This window comes from Antechinus flavipes, chromosome 1 (assembly GCF_016432865.1).
Source record: "Antechinus flavipes isolate AdamAnt ecotype Samford, QLD, Australia chromosome 1, AdamAnt_v2, whole genome shotgun sequence".
Classification (NCBI taxonomy): Eukaryota; Metazoa; Chordata; class Mammalia; order Dasyuromorphia; family Dasyuridae; genus Antechinus; species Antechinus flavipes.
The window spans coordinates 265,560,059-265,586,029 of NC_067398.1; the positions used below are offsets into that span (position 1 = coordinate 265,560,059).

At 36.7% G+C, this 25,971-nt stretch overlaps 1 protein-coding gene across 1 annotated transcript in view; it reads left to right on the forward strand.

Annotated features, from left to right (window-relative positions):
* The first annotated feature begins 4,408 nt into the window (after window positions 1-4,408).
* CLEC19A (C-type lectin domain containing 19A) overlaps window positions 4,409-25,971 on the forward strand; it is a 25,506-nt gene continuing 3,943 nt past the window's right edge. The window contains exons 1-4 of the mRNA XM_051986543.1: window positions 4,409-4,578; window positions 14,420-14,585; window positions 23,493-23,586; window positions 24,907-25,039. Coding sequence (XP_051842503.1) covers window positions 4,488-4,578; window positions 14,420-14,585; window positions 23,493-23,586; window positions 24,907-25,039 — 484 coding nt within the window. The 5' untranslated portion in view covers window positions 4,409-4,487. The remainder of the gene's footprint in view (window positions 4,579-14,419; window positions 14,586-23,492; window positions 23,587-24,906; window positions 25,040-25,971) is intronic.

Here is a 25,971-nt window from a genome sequence, read left to right on the forward strand (position 1 = left end):
AACCTTGTGTTCCAAAATTTTTTTTCTCCCTCTCTTCCACCTATCCCCTTACTTGGAGGGCAAGTAATCCAATCTATGTTAAATATGTGTAATTCTTCTATGCATATGCCCACAATTATCATGCAGGCAGCTAAGTTTAAATAAGACTCCTTTCTCATTCGTTTCAGTCATCTTTCCCCTTCTCTGGTTTGATTTTGGATCAGTCTCCCAGCCTCAGTTTCTTCACTGGTAAGCTCCTCTGTATACTAGTTTTCACTCAGTTTACTCCTTTTAGCTTAGGCTAAAAGACCTTTAAGTTTGCTTCTAGATCTAAATCTGTCATCTTTTGTGCCATGGATCTCTTAAGTCTTTCTGTGTAGATCAGAATGACTAATTACCCATATATAAATCCAGAGTATATTTTAAAAGGGAGAAAACCCATCGGAGTTGAGAAAGATGCTACAAAGTGCAGGGAAAGCTAATTGGTTTCCATGGAAACCGTGGCTCAAGGTGCCCAGCCTCTGGTCCTGTTACTTTTAAATTAGTTAAATCTAAGCATCTCTGCAATATTCCAGGTGGAGGAGACTAGAGATACCAGGGAGAAGTCAAATGACTAAGATAAGGTATCAGTAGTTTAATGCAAGGGGAGAGTGCTAGGGACTGTGGCGAGAGGTCTTTGAAGCAGCCTCTGTATTTACTATAGTTTAAATGGTTGGCAGAAGGTGCTTGAGCTTCCTCACCGCCTCAGCGTTCAAAGAACCTTCTTTTCCATCCCAACCCCCATTTCCACTCAATTCATTTTAAGAAACATTTTATTCATGCATGAGCTCAGAGTTGCTGCCTGCATGTATCTGACATGGAATACTTTAGAGAAATGGGTTTTGCTAAGTTGGGGACCTGACTTCTTTGCCTCAACTTGCAGCAAATCCTGGAATTTCAGTAGTTTCTATCCCAGACAATTCATCCCTGGCCTCCTATACTCTCTGTTCTCTATTTGGGACCCAGAGAAAAGCTTTGATTTTGTCTCAATTTAGATAACCAGGATAGGTTTAAACAATATAATAAAGATTCTCCATACATTTTCCCAATGTATTTAATATGAAATTTGATTTAGAGAAATTTAGAGGAATTTGAGAAACATGTGCATTGTGTAAAGTGAGATATGCTGGCTGTCTGATATTGAGACAAGAATTAGTCTTTACAGCCTGTCTCAGTCCTTGGCTTACTTTCAGTGCTAGTCTCAGCAAAGAGAGTACACTGTGTGGGCAAGAGTAAGCCGAGCTCCATAAATGAGGGTGGCTTATGTTTTACAGGCGTAACTAGTGACTTTAGTGCCAGATATACAAAGCTTGAATGCTAGCAGAAGGGTTGGTTGTTAGGGGGACCTGGCAGATTCTTAGGCTGGACCTTTTGGCAGGAAGTAGGAGATGTATAGAAATAAGAATCCTAGAATTATAAATTTATAGTTGGAAAGAACCTTAGAAAATTACCAAGTCTCCAACCCTCTCATTTTAGAGATGAGGTGAAGTGATTTGTCCAAAGTCACCCAGAACTGGGATTCAAACTCTGGACTTCTGACTTCCAAATTCAGTGCCCCTTCCACTATGCTGTATTAGCATGGGAGAAACAGCTGACATAGGGGCAAAAGATTTTAGGGTCTTATTTTTCTCCTTCTGTTCCTCTCTCCTTTTTATCAAACCTTTTTTTTTTCTTCTATTCTCCTTGACTTTTTATCACATATGTCTAAAAACTATGTGTTAGAAGTCAGGACACTGAGATAGAATCTCCTCAAAAACCATCCATGTCCATTCCACAGGTAAGGGAAAGAAGCCTACATAAATTAAACACTTCCTCATAATCACCTTTCCACCACCCAAGTCAAAGGCAAAGACCTTCCCAAAGCCTAAATTGGACCCAGAGCAATCTCCCAGGATGCATTTCAACCTGCAGAATCAATCAACAAGAATTTATGGAGTACCTACTGTGTGCCCAGAAACAATGCTGGAGATAGCAATGCTAAATAAATAAATAAATAAACAATCCCTGCTTTCATTCTAACAGAAGATATAGTGACTCATAGATAAATCAGGGAAACCTTATTTTTTCAAGGAGTCAATTCCCTCAAGCCTGAAAAGGTTGGAGAAGGAGTAAGCATTTATATAGCACTTACTATATACTTTCAATGCTGTACTAAACACTTTACATAATTTCTTTCATTTGATTCTCACAACAACCCTGAACTGTTTCTTATTCAGTCATCCCTCTTGTGTCCATGGGGTTTTCTTGACAAACCTACTGGAGTGGTTTGCCATTTTCTTCTCCATTAGATTAAGGCAAACACAGATTTAAGCGCCCTTCCCAGAATCATACAACCAGTAAATGTCTGAGGCCAGATTTGAACTCAGGTTCTTCTAAGTTCAGGGCCAGTGCCTCACCTTACCCCCTCACAATTTTTAATAGTGTAAAGATACTGAGAACAAAAGTTTGAGAATCACTGCTCTAGGTGAAGAAAGTGAAGATAGAGAGGTAGACAGGCTATTTTTGCCCAGTTTGAGATCATATCATTATGGACCTGTAACTAGAACCTGGGTATGTAAATTCTCAAAGAGCTTTCTCGAAGCTCTGAAATTGTATAATTTGGAAAATAAATCTCATAAATGGTTTTGTTAGTGTTGTTATTAATATGGTCAATTAATACTGATAATTTTTCTAATATTGAATCAGCTCTGCATTTCTGGTATAGAATCCCACTTGGTCAGAGTATATTATCCTGGTGATAAGTTACTTTAATCTCTTTATTAATATTTTATTTAAGATTTTTTCATCAATATTCATTAGGGAAATGGACCTATAATTTTATTTTTCTATTTTAGCCCTTACTGGTTTAGGTATCAGAACCCTATCTGTGTCATAAAAAGAATTTGGCAGGATTCCTTCTTTATCTATTTTTCTAAATGTTTTATAATTGTGCTTTAAATGTTTGATAGAGTTCACTTGTAAATCTATCTGCCCCTGGAGATTTTTCTTAGGGAGTTCATTGATGGCTTTTTCAATCTCTTTTTCTAAAATGGGATTATTCAAGTATTTTATTTCCTCTTCTGCTAATCAGGGGAACCTATATATTTTCATAAATATTTATCCATTTCTCTTAGATTGTCAGATTTATTAGCATACAATTGGACAAAATAGATCCTAAGTATTGCTTTAATTTACTCTTCATTGATAGTAAACACCCTTTTCATTTTTGATATTGGTTTTGATATTTGGTTTTCTTTTCTTTTTCTAATCAAATTAACCAAAGGCTTATCTATTTTGTTGGTTTTTCATAAAATCAACTCTTAGTTTTATTTATTTATTATTATTTATTTTCATTTATTAGTTCAACAGTTTTCTTACTTTCAATTTTATTAATCTTTACTCTGTCAGAATTTCGAATTTTCTATTTAATTGGAGGTTTTTAATTTTTTTTTTTTTTAGCTTTTTCAGTTGCATCATAAATGGTTTTGAGGGCTCCCATGTTCAGTTAGGAAAAACATAGATTTAGAACTGGAAAGAAACTTAGAAGTCATTGAGTCTATCTCCCTCCCATTTTATAAATGAGAAAATGAAGGCTAACTTACTCACAGGCACTCTTATTAACTAACAAAAAACTCAATTTGAACCCAGGTCCATTGACATCAAATCCAATGCTCTTTCTATTGTACCATACTGTCTCAGTAATAGTAAGTTCCTTCCATTTTGGAAGTAATTTTAAAATTTAAAATAATTTTAAATAAAATTGCTTTATTTAAAGTAAATAACTTAAATCCTCATAAGTTTTAAAGAGAAAGTTAAAAAAAAAAACTGGGCCTGCATCAAGATTTGAACTACATTTTTTTTTAACTTCAAATCCAGAATTCATTTCACTTTTACTCCATACTTTTTATACAGTGTTTTCCCAAAGTATTAGTGAAGTTATAAGTTATTGAATGAATCCATTTTTGGGATATCCTGTGTGTTAATGTTTATGAATATTGTTAATAGTAGGTAATATTTATATAGCACTTTATGGCTTTCAAAATGTTTCATAAATAAGATTTTGTTTTATATATGTGTATATCTTATATTTATATGCAATGATTTCATTCCAGAGGGAAAAAATGGGGCTATTTTGCTGTTGGTAAAACAAAAAATTTTACTAAGTGGATAACTAACATGTATTTTTACAGGGCAAGACCCCTCTACCCCTCCCCCATTTTGTCCCCCTCTTCTCCATACCTTTCCTTCTCTTTCCTTTGCTTCCCTCCTCTTTCTTCCTTTTCCTCCTTTCCCCTCCTTTCTCCCTCCCCCTGCCTTTCCAACTTGTCACTCTGACAGGTTGTAGTTAAATGAGGGAAGAGAGAGAGGGGGGACTCTTTCCAGCCAGCCCGCTCAGCCTGAGGCCCAGAACAGGGGATCTCTAAGAAGGATCTGCTACTGAACTGGCTTCTCTTCTAGTCTGTCGACTCCTTTCTCCAGGGTCAGGGAAGATGATGAGGTGGGAGCTATGGGCTTCTGCTGTCTCTTTGGTTTTCTTCCCTATCCAAGCATTTCCGCAGACAGATATTAAAATCAGCCCAGGTGAGTGTGGGCTGGGAGGTCTGCAGAGGGGATAAGTTTCAGCTCTTCCTTTCAGGGCATTTTGCAAAGGTCAGATGGATGCAAATTAGATCAACCAGAACTCCTCGAGTTTCAGAGAATGCTCCTGGTTTTTTTCAGTGGCTCTTAAAGCCAGAGTCAGGGCTGGGCTTACTCAGCTCTGTGACAGCTCCCATTCATAGGGATTATTCTGGACACAGGTCAGCCCAGCCCCAGAGCCCAGTGACATGTTCCAGATGCTAGCTTTAGGGATGCAAAATGAATGAATGACAGGGCCATCTGAATCCAAATGATGTAAAGGGAACGCTAGTTTTTCTGTTGCAGAGTGATTGCAGAGTGGGGAGACCTCAAGGACTGATGCTACTGAGAATTAAAGTGGCCAGACTTCCTGAGGAGTGAGTTCTAGTAGCTGATGAACTGGAGTAGGTTTGCTTAATTTTTACTTCACAGTTTGAAGCAACAAGAAGTTTCAAATTAAGAGATAATGTGGTTTAGTGGAAAGGATGTTAGATTTGTCATCAGGAAAGATCTGAATTCCAATCTTGTCTCTGATAACTATTAGCAAATCATTCAACATCATTGTCTTTACCTGCAAAATAAGTGATAAAACTTATATTAGCTGCCTTATTAGATTGTTGAGGAAAGTACTTTGCAAATCTTAAAGCACTGTACAGATATGACTTTACTTATTATCTAGTATTATATTATTATTATAAATATTATATAGTTTATTGAGGAAGTATGGAATGAGGTGACCTCAGACAGATATATGGGGATTCAAGACCTACTTCTGATATACACCGGTTGTGTGACCCTGGACAAGTCTCAAATTAGAAATTTATACATTGGTAGAAGAAATTTCCTTACTAGCAGCTTACTCCACCAATGAAATTACAGGTCTAGTAATAATAATAATAAATCTGTTTATTGGACTTAATGCTCATTCTTATGAAGATGATTTATGCTATATGGCATTAGCATCAAATGGAAAAGCCTCGCCAAATTATTTTTATACATTGATAAAAAATCTGGATTTTCAAAATCTATAGTACAGAGGTACCAAGTTGGAAAGGGGAAGGGAATTCTAAATGCTCTTATAAAAATTATTTCCTTAAATGGTCCTCACAATAACCCTGTGAGGTAAGTGGTATTATCCCCATTTTTACAGTTGTGGAAACTGAACAAAATGATTTATCATACAGCTGATAACCACCCTATGCTGTTATCATATCCATTTTAGTTGAGGAAACTAAGATTAATCAACTTTATCAGGGTTGCACAGTTAAGTGCCTGAAGTGAGATTTAAATTCACATCTATCAGACTTCATGCTGAGTGCTCTATCCAATATCACCTCCCTGCCTTAGGTAGGAAGGCAGGTTTAAAGTAAGAAGGAAACTAAATGTCTCTTCTTGATTATGTTCCAAGAAATTTGTCACCAGGTTATAAGATGATGGATTTTTTTTAAAGTCCAGCAATTCTTGGAGACCATCATATTCCTAGGAGGGTACCTATTTTGGATGAGGGAGTTTCCATGCCATAGTAATGGCAAACCTTGATATATTATGGACTTACTACAATGCCTGGTACATAATGGCAAATTCTTGATATATTGAAGTAAGAAAATAACAAATCTGTCCTCCGAGTTTACAAATTATTGTCCTGGGGCTCAGTTTCCTCATCTATAAAATGGAGATGTTCAACTAGAGAGATTTGGAGCTTTTTCTCAGTTCTAGAGCTGGGATTTTATCAGCTCATGCCCTATGGGCAGGGTTTATTGTTTGGGAAGCCATTAAATATGAAGGAAGAAGAAACAATTTAAGGAATAGGATGGTTGGGATGTAAATAAGATTTTTCAACCAGATGGTGCAATGGATAGAACATGGATTTAAAATTAAGAAGACTTGAGTGCAAAATACACCTCAGATATTCACTAGCATCTGGGCAGGTCACTTGTTCTCTCTGACTCAGTTTCCTTTTTTGTAAGATATGGATAAAAATATTACCTACCTCCTGGAGTCATTGTGAGGATCAAATGAAATAAAGGTTGTAAAAATGCCTTGCAGATATTAAAAGTGTAATAGAAATGCTAGCTATTATTATTATCATTCTTATACTATCTTGGTGGACAGAACATGTCTTTATGTCCTCTAGTTTCAATAAATTTTTGATGGATGAATGAAGGAATGAATGAGAACTTGGAGAATTTATTGTGAGAATAAAGGGAGAACAGAAAAGAAGAATAAAATGAGTTTGGCATCAGCCCAGATCTGCCCAGACTCAGAAGACCCAGAAGACTCCTATATGTCTCTTCCTGTATGGAATCCCTATGGGAAAATATTTCAACAAGGGAAGGGCAACAGGCTACTATTTGGGGGCTCTTTTAAAGCTGGATTCCAACACTCTCTTATCTAGTGTCTTTGGAGAATCCCAGCAAAAGAAAATGGAGCCACTAAAAGCTCCTTATCTCTGGGAGAAGACCAATCCTGGTTTTCTCTTTTTGTCTACAGCTGAGGACAGGGAGTAGTCCTTAGAATGCTTAAAACTGAAGTATTTCTACCTCCTGAGATGGTGGTAGAATCTAAAAGGCAGCAAGTGGTGCTATAGATAGGGCACTGGAGTCAAGAAGACCTGAGATTAAATTCAGTTTTCAGCAAGTCTTAGGCAAGTCACTTAACCTCTGCCTCAGTTTTCTTAGTTGTAAAATGGAAATAATGATATCTTCCTTGCAGGTTGTGGGAGGATCAAATGAGATATTATTTGTAAAGGACTTACCACAATGCCTGGCACATAATAGACACTTAAAAAAGGCTTGTTTCCCTTTTTCCTTCCTATTTCCTTCTTTCCTATTTCCTTCCTTCCTTCCTTCCTTCCTTCCTTCCTTCCTTCCTTCCTTCCTTCCTTCCTTCCTTCCTTCCTTCCTTCCTTCCTTCCTTCCACTTCTTTCCTTCACTAGAACTCAACCTGTGATTTAAGTGGTATAGAGAAGTCCAGAGTTGGTTAATTCTCTTTACTACTGCAGGTCAACATCTCTGCAATGTATAATCTTAGTGTTGCCTGAGCCACTGAGAGGTTGTGACATTCCAGATTCATGGAGCCTTCATGTGTCGAAGACCAGACTTGAATCCAAGTGTCCCTGGTTTCAAGACTGACTCTCTATTCACCCTGCCATGTATAAGAAAATAAGGGAATAGGGTTATATTTGGGGAAAGGCAGATCTTGTAAGCCTTCAGCCTCCTCATCACCCTGCCCAGAAGATAGACTCTTTCCCAGTCAATGCTACCGAGTGACCAGGGTCCTATGACTCAGCTATAACTGCAGCCCAGAGCTGGCTTCGAATGGAGTCCCAGCAGGGCAGAGACAGCTATGGAAATCGAATCTGCTCCTATCACCTTCTTTTCTCTTTTATTTCTGCGACTGATCTCAGTGGGAGGCAGCAGCAGGTTCCTGAGGCAGTATTTGGCCTTCTGTAGCAAGCAGCTAGATCAAGTGGGAAGCTGACAATTTTAAAAAAACAAAAAACAACAAAACTCCTCTCACCTTCCCCCTATCCCTGAACAAATTCAACACTTGAATTGAATTGAATTCAAACACAACTAGTGAAATCTGTGGGTGATTCAAAGTATAACATCAGGCTAAAGGCCATGCAGTTTGAGTCCCCTTTGTAAAGGGAGCAGGAAAACTAGTCATAGTTTAATAACAATTGCTTGCATTTAAGTATTGCTTTATGATTTTCAAAGCAATTTACAAATGTTGGATCTTTTGATCCTTCCAACAATCTGGAATTAGGAGAAAGCAATTTCACTTATAGCTGGCTATCTTTCAGAGTCCCTTCCCAGAAGAAAGAGATTTTTTTCCCCCTGACCATTACTACTCAGTAACCAGGGACTTAGAACTCAGCTTAGAACTGATGGGCAAAGCCACCCAGTGAAGTTAGTATACTTAACTTAATTTAATTTAATTAACTCCATTTAATTTAGAGATCAGTCAATTGATGAACATTTAAAAAATTAAGGTTAAGTAACTTGCTTAGGGAGACACAGCTAGTAAGTTTTTGAGTGCCTGAGGCCAAATTTGAACTCAGGTCCTATTGACTTTAATGGCAGTGCTCTATCTACTGTGACATCTAATTGCTTCTAAAAAAATTTCCCCCAATAACACGTAAAAACAATTTTTTAAATTTCTGAGTCCAAATTTTCACCCTAACCCTCCTCTTTGAGAAAATATGCAATTTGCTGTAGGTTATTCACTAAATAGTTATTAAGCACCTACTGTATGCCAGGCATTGTGCTGAATGAAGGAGATACAAAGAGAGGTAAAAGATAGTCCTTACTCTCAAGGAGCTCACAATCTTAATGGAGAAAGTTCAGTCATCCTAGTGAAGCAGACAATATGGCAACTTTAGAGTTAGAGGAATTAGATTCAAATATACTGGGTTCTAATTTACATGATGAATAATTTGACTAAAACTTCATTATTCAGCTTCCTTGTCTGTAAAATGAGGTGGTTAATTGGCTAGCCCCTTCTCAAAGGTCTCTTTCAGAGTGAGAAATAGCCTTATGAGATTTCTAGGTTGGGCTGTTGTAAATAAGAACTGGGAATCTGAGACATCTGCTTGTCTAATGTATTATTTCTACTTCTCCATCTTTCCTATACATTATTCTCTCCATTCACATAGCCACTATCTTGGCACAAACTTCCATCTTTTTTTACATCTCACTTTATCTTGCATCCTGGACCATTAACAGTGCTCTTGATCTTTGACTTGCCACTGGTCTACAATGACTGGAGGAGAGAGTAAGACTGATGATTTTGAGTAGCTCTGCCTCACGTAAATCCAATTCACTTGAAAGTCAAGACATCAGCCTCATGATTTCATTGGTTTTCTTTGAAAACAAAGGAAAAACAGCAACAACAATTTTGGGAAAGAGGAATAGGAATATTTTTCTTTTCCTATATGAACATTCTGCTTTCCTAAAGTTCATTCCCAAAATTGATAAAATAATAGGAAATGAACTTGGAGTAAATCAGGAGACCCTTTGAGAGATTATTTCCTTTGTTTCCTCTAATCTTTCCCCAATCCTACATACACACATACACACACACACACACACACACACACACACACAGCAAACAAAAAACCCAACAACAACTGTGGACTTTGTCCTTGAGCCTTTTGACTAGATGAGTTTTTGCCTTATTTGGGAGTAGAGTTAGAATCCAGGCACTCTAACCATTTTCAATCATCTCCATACTATGCTGAGTCAGCTGTACTACCTTTCCCTCTGCCACTTCTTTTTACCTTATCTCCCTTAATTAGAATCTAAGCTTAAGGGCAGAAATGGTTTTACTTGCCTGTATTTATATCTCCAGCACTTAGTACCGTGCTTGGTCCAGAGCATGTAGCTAACAAGTATCTATCTATCTATCTATCTATCTATCTATCTATCTATCTATCTGTCTGTCTATCTACCCAACTATCTATCTATCTAAAAATCAGTAAAAATTCAAGTCAACATAAATTTATAAAATACCTGCTATGGATAGACTGAAAAACCTAGTTTCAAAGAATGTATATACTCCAATGGGGGAAAGATGTGTACCCAAATCACTATAACATATAGGGAGAATGAGACAGTTTCAAAGAAGTCCAGATAGATTCTATGATCATCCATGGAGGGAAGAAATACTTTCAATTTGAGAAATAGGATGCCTTACGACCCATTGAGGAGTTGGTATATGAATTAATCTTTGAAAGAAGAGAGGAACTTCCAACAGATGGAGGTAGAAGGTTCACCCACTTAAGCATGGTGACAGCATGAACAAAGGCATGAAAGTAGAAAAGAATAGGAAAAGAACTAAGACCTGAGAATAGTCTTGTTTGACAAGAACATAAGAGTATGCTAAGCACAAGTGGTAAAATATTAGGCTAGAAGGGTGGTTTGGAGTAAGACCTTGAGTAAGAGGACCTTGAATGTCTGAATCAGAAATTTATACTTCAGCCAATAGACAATGGGGAACCAATGAAAATTTTTGAGTAGATGAGTGACAGTCAGGGATTGTGGAATCTCTTTCTTAGTGAGTTTTATGGATTATACCAAAAGGGATGTGCTAAAATAAAATCAGATTAGGAATAAAATGAAAAAATACTGGAAACAAAACAAAAAATGATTATCAAATAGAACTAATCTGTCACTGTTAAGAGACTCAAAAAGCTCTTTTGCATCTCTGTGCTCTCTCAGCTAAGGAGCCTTGAGGAAAAAGGATTAGTGATGACCTGTCACAGCCCTATTTTCCTGCTATATTTAACTGTAGGTATCCATGGGCATCACTTGCTCCCTGAAGCAAATCAAATTAATGGAAGGAAGTGGGGAAAGGTGCCCAGAGAAAGGCATATGGAGGTCATAATTCATATGTCTTGTTCCCTACACAGCATATTTACTTTGATATATTCTCCCAACTCTAAGAATTTAGGGGAATCCTGACTAGCCACAGGAACAAGATAACACCTTCTCAGAAGCTCTTCTTTCATTGAAGGATCTTTTTTAGAGACAAGCTACTTCAAAGCCTCTAGTTTTTCTTATCTGAAAAATAGAAGTGGGCATTTCCCACCTCATAGGAAATTCCCACCAGCTATTATAAGGGAAGTGCTTTATGTACTATGAAGTGCTATCTAAATATTATTGGTCATAAGGAGACATTAAAAGACAATGTAAATAATATAGCTCAACCATCTCTGCTAATGGAAAGATCCTACATGTGCAGATAGTTGAAAATAATATATCCATCCTAGATTGTAAGCTTTTTGAGATGAAGAGTCCATACCTTATTCACATTTGCATCTCTTTCAGTATTTTTACTCTGGACCTGTGATTTTGTTAACTTCATTAATTTTGTAGGACAGAAACTCCCTTTTTTGATATCATTCAGCATTTCATCTGTAATTTGTAACCTTAGAGAGCTGTCCAAGGTATTGAAATAAGTGACTTGTCTCAGATCTCAGAGCTGGTATGTATCAAAGGAAGGACTGAATTTAAAATCCTTGGATTCCGAGGTTGGCTAAACTTCTTTCAATAACAATATGTTGCCTTATATTGGACATAGTAGCTATTTAAATGTTAGATGTTAAAAACATTTACTAGTTCAGATAAGTGGTACAGTGGATAGATCAACAGCCAAAAGTCAGGAAGACTCCTCTCTCTGAATTTAAATTTGGCCTCAGACACTTACTAGTTGTGTGACTCTGAGCAAGTCACTTAACTCTATTTGCCTCAGTTTCCTTATCAGTAAAAAATGATCTGGAGAGGGAAATGGCAAAACATTTCAATTTTTTTTTTTTTGGCCAAGAAAACCCCAAATGAGTTCACAATGAGTTGGACACAACTAAAATGATTGAACAACAAAAATAACAACAAATATTTATTGAATAGAATTATGTGGAAAACAGTCATAGAATTATATGATTTTAAAAATTGTATATATATATATATTTACACACATTATATATATAGAATGTAAAACTGAAAAGAAGGTTCGAGGTCATCTATATAGTATTTTTCAACCTAGGACTGAGGACTGATACAAATATAATTAACATAATATTTTCTGAGGACTGATAAATATATAAAATGTTTGAGCAGCTAAGCCAAACACAAAACAGAGGCTTCTGGGGAAAATGTGATTCAAGGAAGAGAAGAAAGAGAATGAAGAACTGTATTTTTAAAATTAGAGGTTGTTATTGTTGTTGTTTTTAAAAGGACCATTTCTAATAATTTACTATTTATTATTTACTACATAGACTTTATTAGAATAGAATTATTAGAATAATAATAAATAGAATATTTATTATTTATTAATAAATAGAATAATAATAAATAAATAGAATTCTATTAGAATAGAATTTATTATTTACTACATAGACTAATAATGGTCCTTGGATGAGTGGATGGGAAAAATTGAATCAAAATCTTTCATTTTCTAGATAAAGAAACTAAAAGTCAGAGAGGTTAAGGAATGTGTTAATTGGTGTAAAATCTGGTATTGAATCCAGTATTAATTTTTTTTAACTGCTACTTCTTTTTCCGCCCAGTATTACTTTTGCTGCAACACACTGCCACTCTCAACTTAAGAAACAAACAGAATTAAACTAACATAGTACATTATGAAAGAATATCTTGGATAATATTTTGGGGAGCATTTGGTGGATGAAAGGATATATTGAAAACTGTTTTATAAAATGGTCTTCATCAACCTCTCTTTTGTGTTCCTTAGTTAAAGATTGTTTGTTAATTGGCTTTTCTATTTGACTTGAATTTCCTTCTTCCACTGAAAGTACTGACTTCTGTTGCTGTTTTCTGTCTCTTCCAGTTTTTTCCCTAACCTCTTTCAGTAAATTAACTAAGACTAATTCAAAAGCCTTTTTCCATAGGTTTTATTTAAACTACTCTCAATTCCTTTCTCTTCTCTACCATACCTTCCCTCTCACATTTTGTCAAAGACCTCACAGCCACTAAATGTCTGTAGTAGAAAAGGAAGTGGCAATGGGGACAAGCTAGTCAAGGTTGTTTTAATCTAGAAAGCACTGACCTAGTGTGGCAATTTGGTTCCTTGAAGTTTCTAGTAACTAAAAGGTATACATGAGAATACAATCAACAAATTTTATTCATTTCATAAATTGACATACATGGTACAGTCTTTTTTTTTTCTTTTGCTGAGGCAATTGGAATTGTTACGTGTCCAAGACCAGATTTGAACTCAGGTCCTCCTGAATTTAGAGCTGGTGCTCTATGCACTGTGCCATCCAGATACCCCTGGTACAGAGTCTTCTTAAAGGTATAGGATTAAGTATTAAAAGATCTGGTTCATTGTCCTGGCTCTACTACTAATTAGTGGGGTATCATTGGCAAGGCTATTTCCTTCCACTTTAGTTCCCATGTTTTTTTCTTTTCTTATCACACCCTAAAACCATATTAATTACCACATTAATAACAAAAAATATAGAGCCATGATCCTGTAGTCAAGATGACCTGAATTCAGATCTGGCTTCAAACACTGGCTGTGCGATCTTGGGAAAATCACTTAACCTCTATCAGCCTCAGTTTCCTTATCTGTAAAATGGAGATAATAATAATAGCACTTACTTCCAGGTCTGTTATGAGGATCAAATGAGATACTTGTAAAATAGTTAGCCCAGTATAGTAGGCATTATATAAATGTTAACTATTATTATGTAAACATATACATATACAATATCTACAAAATAGCTAATGTTGTAATATTGATTCTAAAATGTAATGTTCTCTGGGAGTAGGTTTCTTGGGGGGCTTCTGGAGGCAGCTTTAGTTTCAGTTCAGTAATCACAAGTGCAGGCAGGGATTAAAGTCCAAATCCTTTATTGTTTCCTTCAAGTCTTGTCTCCTTCCTTGCGCCTGGTTAGCTTTCTTAGAGGCTTATCTCTCTCCTTGGTTCTGAGAGCTCTTGCAGCTTGTCCTTGGCCTCTGTCAGCTTCAGTCTCCCAGCACAAAGGTGGAAGATGGAATGAATCTGTCACCTCCTCCAAGGGCTTCTAGTGAGCTTCTGTGTCTGGCCCTGAGAGCTTCTTGCTTATATGCTGTACACTGAGTACACACTCATTATATCACTAGGAAACCATTATTTGTTGTAGGATTAAATCAATGCTAAACTAGATTTAACCACTATCTCCTCAATTTCACTTACTTAGTACCTTGTAAGAATCCTAACATAATGTCTTTATTTTTTTCAATATAAAGGAGAAGAAACAATCCAAACATTTCCAAATACCTTCTGGTTTTCTTTTTTCTCAAGTCATGCCAGAGATGATTCAGACCTATCCATGTCCTCTGTTCTGGATGGAGTATGAAGGTTACTGCTATAGATTCTTCCCACTTAATAAGACCTGGGCTGAGGCTGACCTTTACTGTGCAGAGTTCTCCATTGGAACAAAATCAGCCAAACTAGCTTCCATTCACAGGTAAGCTTAGCAGGAATTTGTTACCTCTTGCTTACCTCTCATGCCTATGACATTCTCCTTTTCTACTTGGAAGAGATTGAATTAGAGTCTGAGGAGGATGAATAGGGCATAAGTTTTCCAGGTAGAGTTTCTTTTATGTAATTGAAAATAAATATCCAGTGTAATTTTTTAAATTGAAATCATTCTTTCCATTGTAAGACAAATATTCAGATTGGTAAAAGTGTGTCACTCTGGGAAATTCCTTTAACTTCTCTAAATTGGTTTTCTTACCTGTAAAATGGGGATAATAATAGCACCTATTTCTTATATTTTCCTACTTGTTGTGAAAATCAAATGAGATAACATATGTAATGTGCTTTGCAAATCTTACAGCACTATACAAGTATTAAAAATAATATTTATTTATTATTATTATTTTTTGCTGAAGCAATTAGGGTTAAGTAACTTGCACAGGGTCACACAGCTAAAAATTATTATTAATAGTACTATTAACAAGACACTGACTGAAACTTCCTTTGGTCAACTGATATGTTTTCCTATAAAGGTCATTGCAAAAGACATAAGATCTCCTTCTATATCCAAGGCCATCTCCAGTTATCCTAGAGGAGACAGTGAGGATGATGGCTTAGCACAATCCTCCCTCACTCAAATCCAATTCACTTGCATATTAGGTATCATCTCCCTGATGATAATTCATGATCCTTTTCAAAAACAAAGGAAAAATACAACAACAACTAAGTAGATCTCAAAGATCTTCATTAAGGAAAAAGGTGGTCTTTTGATAAACCAATGGAGATATCTGGAAGGGGTTAATTATCATGTCTGGATTAAAGATGTCTTCATAAGGGTAGATTGTGAACTCCTCAACGGTAGGACCTTCTCTGGTATCACTACCACTTAGCACAGTACCCAGCATGTAGTAGGCACTTAATAAATGTTCACCAAGTGACTGTTCTAGGTTTAAAATCAACTTTATGAGTAAAGATATGAGTGAATAAATCCAAAGCTATGGCCTTTGTCACATGTACTATGATATGAATACAATCAATATACTTAATTTGTGGCTTGTAAGAAAGACATGACTTTGCAGATCTCTGTCTCACTTAAATCCAATTCATGCACAATATTACCTCTGGATACATTTTTGGTACTTCCTTTCTTTGTGGGACAAAGACTTCATGAACAGAACATCATCATCAAATATCTATTAAATGCTTACTTTTATGCAGGACATTTGCTAGTCATTTATGATGATACTTTTAAAGAAATTGGACATTTAGAAAAGTAGAGTTCTGGCTCTGAAATTGGGAAAATCCATCTTCCTGAGTTCAAATCTGGCTTCAGACACTTACTAGCTCATGACAGTGGGCCAAACACTTAGCCCTATTTTCCTCAGTTCCCCATATGTAAAATGAGCTGGAAAAGGAAATGACAAAACACTCCACTATCTTGGCCGAGAAAATCCCAAATGAGGAAATAATGAGTCAAATATGACTAAAAAGACTGAACAACACCAAAATTCAGAGGAGCATGATATGTTCTCTGCTCTGAAAGAGTTTACAATGGCATTGATGAAATAGGAGCAATAAACATAGGCAAAGAGAAAAAGAGAACTCATTATTGTAGCCATTTTGGGGGAAATTCTTTAACCTCTTTTCATCTTCAGGATTGAAGGAACTTTGTTTCTTTCCTTCTTGTTCCTCTGATGGCATTTATTCCATATATACCTTTACCTTTGGATATTGTTTAAATCAATTAATTATGGTTCCTGTCTCCTTGGAGTTTATAATCAATTTGAACCATACAGCAATCACAGTATTCAAAAACCTAAGAGTCTGTTCAAGCACAGAGACATGCTGTCTTGATATTTATCTTAAAATATCAATCAATCAACAAATCAAGTCAATAAACATTTATTAAGCACCTACTATGTGCCATGTGCTGTGCTAAGTATTAGGAATACAAAGAAGCAAAGAACAGCTATCTCCCTCAAGAGGATTCCATTCTAATGGGAGCTACAACAGGCCAGTAATTATATAAGTACATGATATATATTTGCATGTGTGCACATAAGATGAATTAGATGTAATCTCAGAGGGAAGGCAGTAGCATCAAGAGTGACTGGAAAAGTCTTCTTACAGAAATTTTGAAGGAAGCCAGGAAACAGAACAGGGGAAACACTGAAGAAGTGGAGGACAGCCAGTAAAAATTCATGGAGTTAAGAGATTGACTTTGACTCCTCAAATGAGGAGTAGGAAGGAGGTTTGTAGAGTATAAGAATAAGGTATAAGAAGATTAGAAAGGTAAGAATGAGATAGGTTATAAAAGACTTTAAAAGCCAAGGGGATTTTTTTTTATTTGATTATGGAGGAAATAGTGAGCCATTAGAGTTTAATGAATGGCGATGAGGTTAGGGTGGGGAAGGGAACATAGGATTGCAAGTTAGGAAAATCATTCTTGACAGCTGAGTGGAGGATAGATAAGGATGGGGACTTGAGAGAGGGAACCCAAGAGGAAAACTATTGCAGTAGTCCAGGAGAGAGCCAATGAGGGCCTGTGCCAGAGTGGTAGCAATGGTAGAGGAAGGAAGGCAATGGATGTAAGAGCAATTAAGAAGGTGGAGTTGGCTACAGATTGAATATGGGAGTTGAGGACATCACTGAGATTGTACACCTAGGGCACTGGGAAGATGATACCTTTGGCAGCAATAAAGAAGTGAGGAAAGAGAAGGGATTTTGGGAGAAATTAATGAGATAAGTTTTGTTGTTATACCCATATAATATTATGTGTGTGTATTTATTTATATATGCAATCATAGATTTTAACTGGTCCTTGAGATAGGAAATGTGAACCATCAAACATCAAGACTAAGCATCAGCCAACCTGAGTATTTCATTCCTTCAGGATCTCCAAGTAGCTGGTGCTAGCCAGCCCTTATTTCTGTCTTTGTATGGGTGGTTGAAGGGGGATGGTGAGACGCTATGTCTCTCATCTGCATCTGGGAGTGTAGAATAGTTTTTGTACCAACCTAATTGACCAGTTTTTTTGTTTCCATCTATTTAGCCACTCATATTCATTATATTCCTTGCTATGTGCATTATTGATTTGTCCCTCCTATGGGCATTAATTATTATAAAGCATTTAATCAGCCTGAATAAAATGTAATCAAATCAGAAGTATTAGTTACATGCAATACAGACTTTGACCATGTATTCCATTAGATCAGTGGCCCTGCCATACTTTATAGCAGGAACTCATTTTAGGCTGAAAACCTATTTATGCTGAAATCTCAGTTCTCTGTTCCAGCATTTACTTGCCTTGCTAAACTCTGGGTTATAGTAGCATAAGTGTATCATCTCTTCATGATTATCATAGCACCCAATAAAACCAAAGATGGACTCAGTTATCTCATCCCTGGTTTATAGAACACTACATAAACTTAGAGTTCTTACCCTGGTTGCCTCTACATGGATGATCAATATACTGAATACTGTAGGATGCCCTGACAAGTAATCATAGACCTTGCTCTGAGTTGTCTTCTTCTAGCTTTGTCCACATACTCCCAAACAAGTGCTGTTGTATTTCTCCACAGAAGAAGAATCTCTTGACTGCTGAAAGAATTCCTTCAAAAGCAGATGGAATAAAGGGGTGGTGTGAACCATTTTTCCTTCTCTAATTCCCTTGAAAAACCTTGAAAAGCATGGGGTATCCTTTGTGCAGATGTGCTGTATCTGGATAAGTGTACCAGTTGAGGGAATATAAGCACACCCCCATGCACAACACCCCTAGTATAGAGGAATTATTTTGTTAGATTAACTAGATTGTTAAATGGGGATTTATTGCTTAATGCTTCAGTAGATCTTCTAATCTCATCAGCACTCCCTGAGCACTGAGCACTCCCATCTTGTTCCCCTCAAAATTTTCTCACTTCTCAAGTCTATTGACCCTTATCCATGTCTTTCTTCAAATTCCCTACAGAAGATCCACATAACATATTCTGATTTAAAAAATAATTGTAGCAACCAATGCAATACTTGCTTTGTCCATCTGTTATCACTTCCTCTCAATATATTACTAACCCACTTCTTTTTTCTGGTCATCCAGACAAGATTCTACCATCTGCCTTGTTGCTTCCACTGGTCGTTCTCCTGAACCTTTTCCAAATTGGGCCCAAGGGCTTCCCTAAAACAGGGAATCAGCTTTCATATTCCAGCTTCTGTTGGTCCTTCTCAAGGTCTTCTCCAGGTAGCAGGGAGCCTTCTCCAAAGCTGGCTGACTGGCCTTGGGATAAGATTTTCTTTTCCTTCCAGTCCTCAGGGTTTTCTCCAACTTAGACCCTACACAGCCTCCTGATCATACATTTTCTGGGCTCTGGGCTTCTCAGCCTTCACAGGATACATCCCCAACCCCTAGAAAGTTGAATCCTGAGGCAAGATCTTAAGCAGCCTGATTATATGGGTCTCTCATTAGCTCTCCAAAAACCATTGCTCCATTTGAACTTGTTCCTCAATGGTTTTCATTGGTTACTACCACTAACTTCTTATACTTGCCTCATTCTATGAGTCTGAACCACTGACTACTACTGTACGCACACACACTCCCATTCCTTATTGCCTGTTCCTATACTCCTGTCCACCTCATCCTAGTCTTTCTAAAGTCTCAATTCAGATCTACTTACTCCTTCCACTGTGCCTCAAGGAATGCTTGTTCCAAAATTTAATATTTTCTTCTCATTTTGAACCTCTCCTTCTCTTGCTCCTTCCACCTTCTGACATTCATTGAGATCTGACTCCCTCCAGATAACACTGCTTTCTTTAATACTCTTTCTAGTATTGAATATGTTTTCTCTCATAGTTCCTGAATCACTGATCATTGTGGTTTCATCACATCAAAGGATATTTCATTGCCACTTCTAGATTCTTTCTCCACCATCATCACTAAGCAATATCTCCTCTTCTGAGGGTCATTCTATACAATTTTGTTTTCCAATCCAGATCCTGGCGGTCATTATCCATTAGTCTCCAAAACATTTTCTTTTCTTCCTCAGTGAGTTCAGTGCCTAACTTAATTTTTCTATTCAACACCTGACCTCATGCTCAAGGACCTCAACATATATTGCTGCTCCTCAAATACCCTAACTTCCCAGTTTATCAATCGATTTAATACCATGACATATTTCTCTACTCTACCTCAGTTACATAAGAGATAGTCATAACTTCAATCCCATGACATACATGTTCCACCTCCAAGTTTGTGAACTCTGGAGTACCTTTATTCAATGATATTTTATCATTCTTTTTTTGTGAGATTTAAATTCTTTTCAGTCCTTCATTCTATTCTAGGTTTTCTTTATTACTTACACTTTTCTCCCTTCCCTATCCAGAACCTCCAGTGAATTAATTCAGCTTTATACTACCTTCTACCATTTTTCTCTCCAATTGATGACAATTAGACAATCCTTATACAATTCTAGATGTAGGCAATGTTTTCCTTTTCTTTGGCACATCAGATGAATCATAGAATCACAGAATTTTACACTAGATCTAATTGCTACTATAACAAACTGAGAAGTGACCATCCTGTCTCCTCTTGAAGATCATTAATAAGGGAGAAATCTACCACCCAATGGCGTAATTTCTTCTGCTTTTGGACAGCTCTAATTATTAGCAAGTTTTTTTCTTGAGAGCAAGTCTAAATTTGCCTCTTTGTTACGTAAGCATGACAATACTAATACAATAACTACTGCTAATACCTAACGTTTATATAGTATTTTAAGGTTTGCAAGGTGCTTTATAAATATTTTATTTTATATTCACAACAATCCTCTCCTTTGGATGCTCTTCAGCTTGTCAATGTCCTTCCTAAATTGTAGCACCAATCAGTGAAACACAATACTTCAGATGCCTATAGCAGAGTATAAAAAGACTCTATCCTGAAAGTGAAGATACTGTTAAAGCTCCCAATATCACATCCCATTTTTCTTTGTTGTCACACAATAATACTCTTTCATATTTAGTTTGTGGTTCACCAAAACCCCCAACTCGTTTTAATACAACAATAATAATAATGACTATTTTTGCCGTGCCTACTAAGTGCTAAGCACTGCATTAAATGCTTTACAAATATTATCTCATGTTCTTCTAACAACAACTCTGGAAGGTAGGTTGCTATTAGCATCTAATATTCTGGTTGAGAAAACTAAGGCAGATAGAGGTTGACATCTGCCCAAGATCACACAGTATCTGAAATCAAATCTGATCTAATTCTAGGCCCAGTACTCAATCTAATAGAAGAAAGTCCTCCCCCAGTCTCATTTTATTTTATTACTTTATTTTTAGCTCAAGCATAAGATGTTTACATTTAGTCCTATTGATGAATTAGGACAAATGGATGAATATTTCTGTTGTAACTGGGTTTTATTCCTGTCACTCAGAATTCTCTACCTGCCTCCAAAGTCTTGGAGAATTGGAGAGGTTCTCATTAGTTTTTCCCAGGATGAAGGCCCCAGCAACATCCTGTTCTTCCCCTCCCTACACACACACACACACACACACACACACACACACACACACACACTCTCACTATTATAATGCATACAGAAAACTGAAGCAAAACTGAAGATCCTCCCCCTACTAAAGAAGAAAAATCCCATTAATTTAGCTAAAAACATGCAGGTCCTTTGGACCCTCACTTTATCCCTAAGGAAAGCAGAGAACTCCATGTTACCAGCAGAATTAAATCTGAGTCATTTCCGTTAAGAGCTTTGCAGAAGTTGCAGTGAGTGTGGACTTTGTCAGTACACCTTCAATGCCAGTTTTTCAGGAAGAGATAGAAGAAAATGGATTGATGCATGTTATTTTTATACATGGATGAAGGAGGGAAGTTGTCTTATCTATAGGTACAATTTAACAATTATCATAACAAAATTATTAATAGCTAACAAATTTATACAGTGCTTTAAAGGTTGCAAATTCCATGAACTCATTTGAGCTTTACAACAGCCTTGTGAGGTGGGTAATACTTGTGCTTTTTTTTTTTTTTTTGCCATTTACAGATGAAGAAACTGAGACTCACAGAGGTTAAGTGATTTTACTTATGTTGATATCACAGGTGGGATCTGAGCCCAGGTCCACTTGACTTCAAATTCATAATGATATCAATTATAAAAAAGAAAAGAGATGATTTCACCACCACCACTAGCCAGTAGAAAAGGCATGAGTCTTCTTGCTCTAAGAGCTGTACACGAAATAATAAAAGAAAGCAAACATAACTATGTATCTTCCCTATCTCCAGCCGCACCATTCATTAAACTCCATTAGAATCTGTTTGTATAAGGTCTGTCTCCATTCTAGTCCATTCTCCACACAATCACCAAAGTGTTTTTCCTAATGCACAAGTCTGACCATATCACTCTTACTCAATAAACTTCAATAACTCCCTATTACCTCTAGGATCAAATATAATCCCCTCTGTTTGTATTTAAAGCTCTCCATTATTTGGTTCCTTCCAATTTTTTTCAATCGTTTAACTCAGTGATTCCCTTCATACACTCTGCAGTCCAGCCATACTGATCTACTTGCTCTTCCTCACACACAACTCTTCATTTCCATGCTTTTCACTGTCTGTTTGAAATTTTCTCCTTCCACTTTAGGGCCTCTCATTCTCTTTAAGATTTAAATTGAATGCCACCTCTTCCTAAAGTTCTTTCTAGGTTCTTTTGCCTTTTCCTCTAAGGCTACCTTCTCTCTATTATATATTTATACTGCATGTATAAATTTCTGTATTATATTGTTTTTCCCTTTAGAATTTAAGTTCTTTCAACTCTGAGATATCACTACACACCTGTCAGATTGGCTAAGATGACAGGAAAAAATAATAATGAATGTTGGAGGGAATGCGGGAAAACGGGGACACTGATGCATTGTTGGTGGAGTTGTGAACGAATCCAGCCATTCTGGAGAGCAATCTGGAATTATGCCCAAAAAGTTATCAAACTGTGCATACCCTTTGATCCAGCAGTGTTTCTATTGGGCTTATACCCCAAAGAGATACTAAAAAAGGGAAAGGGACCTGTATGTGCAAAAATGTTTGTAGCAGCCCTGTTTGTAGTGGCTAGAAACTGGAAAATGAATGGATGCCCATCAATTGGAGAATGGCTGGGTAAATTGTGGTATATGAATGTTATGGAATATTATTGCTCTGTAAGAAATGACCAGCAGGATGAATACAGAGAGGCTTGGAGAGACCTACATGGACTGATGCTAAGTGAGATGAGCAGAACCAGGAGATCATTATACACTTCGACAACGATATTGTATGAGGATGTATTCTGATGGAAGTGGATTTCTCTGACAAAGAGACTTAACTGAGTTTCATTGGATAAATGATGGACAGAAACAGCTACACCCAAAGAAGGAATACTGGGAAATGAATGTGAACTATTTGATTTTTGATTTTCTTCCCGAGTTATTTTTACCTTCTGAATCCAATTCTCCCTGTGCACCGGGAGAACTGTTCGGTTCTGCAAATATGTATTGTATCTAGGATATACTGCAACATATTTAACATATATAGGACTGCTTGCCATCTTGGGGGGGGGAGAAGGGAGGGAGGGGAAAAAACGAAACATAAGTGATTGCAAGGGATAATGCTGTGTAAAGATTATCCTGGCATGGATTCTGTCAATACAAAGTTATTATTAAATAAAATTAAATTAAAAAAAAATAGAATAGCAAAAAAAAAAAAAAGAATTTAAGTTCTTTGAGGATAGGGACTGTTTTTGTTTTTCTTTGTATTCATAAACACCATAAGCAGCCCAGCACATAGTTAATGCTTAATAAATGCTAATTGATCGATCAATTGACTGGACAATGTTAACATAACACAATGTTATCCTTTCCTTCACAGTTGGGAGGAGAATGTCTTTGTACATGATCTTGTAAACAGCTGTGTGCCAGGGATACCAACAGACATCTGGATGGGACTTCATGACAGGAGACAGGTGGGAAGAATAGCAGCTCATTTACTCAGACCACACATTCACTGAAAGTCTGATATATGAATGATGATTTGAATGCATGGAATGGTGTGGTTCTTTTTCTCTCATTTTAATAAAAATCTAAACTTAGGATTGATTATTATAACCCATATCCCAAGACCCATTGGTATGGGACTCTGTACTCATTGGTAGAGATTAATTCCCTGTATCTTCATGAGGATGCTGTCAAATCCACCCTATCTCTCATGCAAGCACAGGATGTTTTTCTCCATCAATGAGGTGAAAGTTCTATTCCAATGGACTTTGGGACTAGGGTTACACCCTTTTAAACTGCATAGACTTAGAACATTGTTCTAACCATAAGAAACATAGAACTTTAAAATTGGAAGAATCCTTAGAGATCTGACCCTCATCAGAAACTTGAAATTTCTCTATAGCAATCCTGACAAATTCCCATTCATTTTCTACTTAAAGATCTTTGGTTTCAAGGAATTCATGACTTTCCAAGGCAACTTAGTCCATTTTCAGACAGCTCTAACTTTGAAAATGACTTCCTTATACTCAACTCAAAGAGATCATTGTAATGATAATATAATAATAACAGCTATTTTCAAAGCACTTTAAGGTTTACAAAATTTTGCAAATATTATCTCATTTGATCTTCACAACAGCTCTGGAAGATAGTTATTATTATTATCTCCATTACAGATGAGGAACTATAGATCAAGGGCAAGGTAACACAACTGGTAATTATTAGAGGCAGGATTTCAATTCAGACCTTTCTGACCTCAGGTCCAGCATTCTATTCATTGTACCACCTCACTGTCTAATTGTAAATGTTCCTATTTTTAAAAATACATATTGAAATCCTAAATTATCTACTTCAGCAAATCCATTAACTTGCTGGGTAACTTCCTTAATTTTTCTTGATAAACTCAGGGTAACAGTGAACTATATGGACTGTCTATTGGTGAGTCTACTTTATGTGATCAACTCATCTTATTTTTTGATCATATATTTCTCTGACATTTCCTTTCTTTCATTCCTTTTTTGTCGTTCTTTCTTTGTTGTTCTAATTTTAACTAAAATTTGTTTCATTTCAATCCTTGATTCTCTTTGAAGGCAACTAGAATAAATGAAAAAAGAAAGTCCTTACTTAGGAAAGAAGGTCCCTGTTCTATAAACATCTCCATCCTCACTTCTGCATACTAAAATATATGCACAGATATAAATAATATTCAGATCTGTGCCATGTATTATAAAAAATTCTTTATCTTCTTGCACCCCATTTTTTCCCTTGCCTCTGTATGGGGTATAAAACAGGAAGGTCAGTTTGAATGGACAGATGGCACATCCTATGACTACAACTACTGGGATGGAAACCAGCCAGATGATGGCATCCAATCTGCCCTTGAGGAGGAGGACTGTGTTCAGATCTGGTACCGACATAATAGCGGTAGGTGCTTTCAGATGGTGAATAGGATTATAATTGGACAAGAGAAGAGAACCTAGCATTGAGTAGAGATGAAGTATTAAAGTGAGATCAGAAGGCTCAACATTAGATTAATGGGACTGGAGGGAATAATCACTTTCTCTTCCAAAACAAGTCTAATGAAGACTTTCTGAAGAAGAACCAGGAGAGGGCCTATGGGAAGATGATATCAGAGTTTGACTCACCAAACTCTGAAATGTATTACTACTCTAGTGAAACCAAGAAAATTTAGCAATGAGACCAGAATACCAATTGCTGCTAATTCTGAGAATTCTCCAGCATCTCCCAAATTAGAGCTCCTTTTAGGCAGCTGATAAAAATGGGAAGAAGCACAAATTATGGGTTATTGTTTATTAGCATGGTCCCTGTGATTGCAGGGCTCTTTGCCTTAAGAAGAAGTAATACAGAGTAAGCCAAGTGAGATATGTTGGCAAAAGAATAATGTGGTTTGGGGCCTCTGCTATTCCTGGATAGATATTCTGTGTATTTTCCTGGAGTTGTATGCTGGGCTGGGCTGTTAATAAACTCTCTGGAGTCTTCAGAGCAGACGCCATAGGAGAATTTTGCAAAGATGAATATATGTTGATCAGAAGGTCAGCAATAGCTGCATTCCTGAAAGCCCATTCCAGATCCTTCTCTATTCTTTCAGTTGTACATTAAGTCAGAGGTCAGAGGTCTGAGGACCCTTACAGTTAAGAGTTCTTAGAATCCTGCCTATCAGCCCCATTTTCCTCCTACTATGACACAGTAGGTTGGTGGAAAATATTTGCTTCAATCAAACCTTTACTTTGGCTGTAGATGCCTCATTTGGTATTGAATATGTTCATTAGGTATATGAAAGTGAGGAAAAATAACTTCAATGGCCTATTCTTTCACTCCCTATTTATGAACTTCCA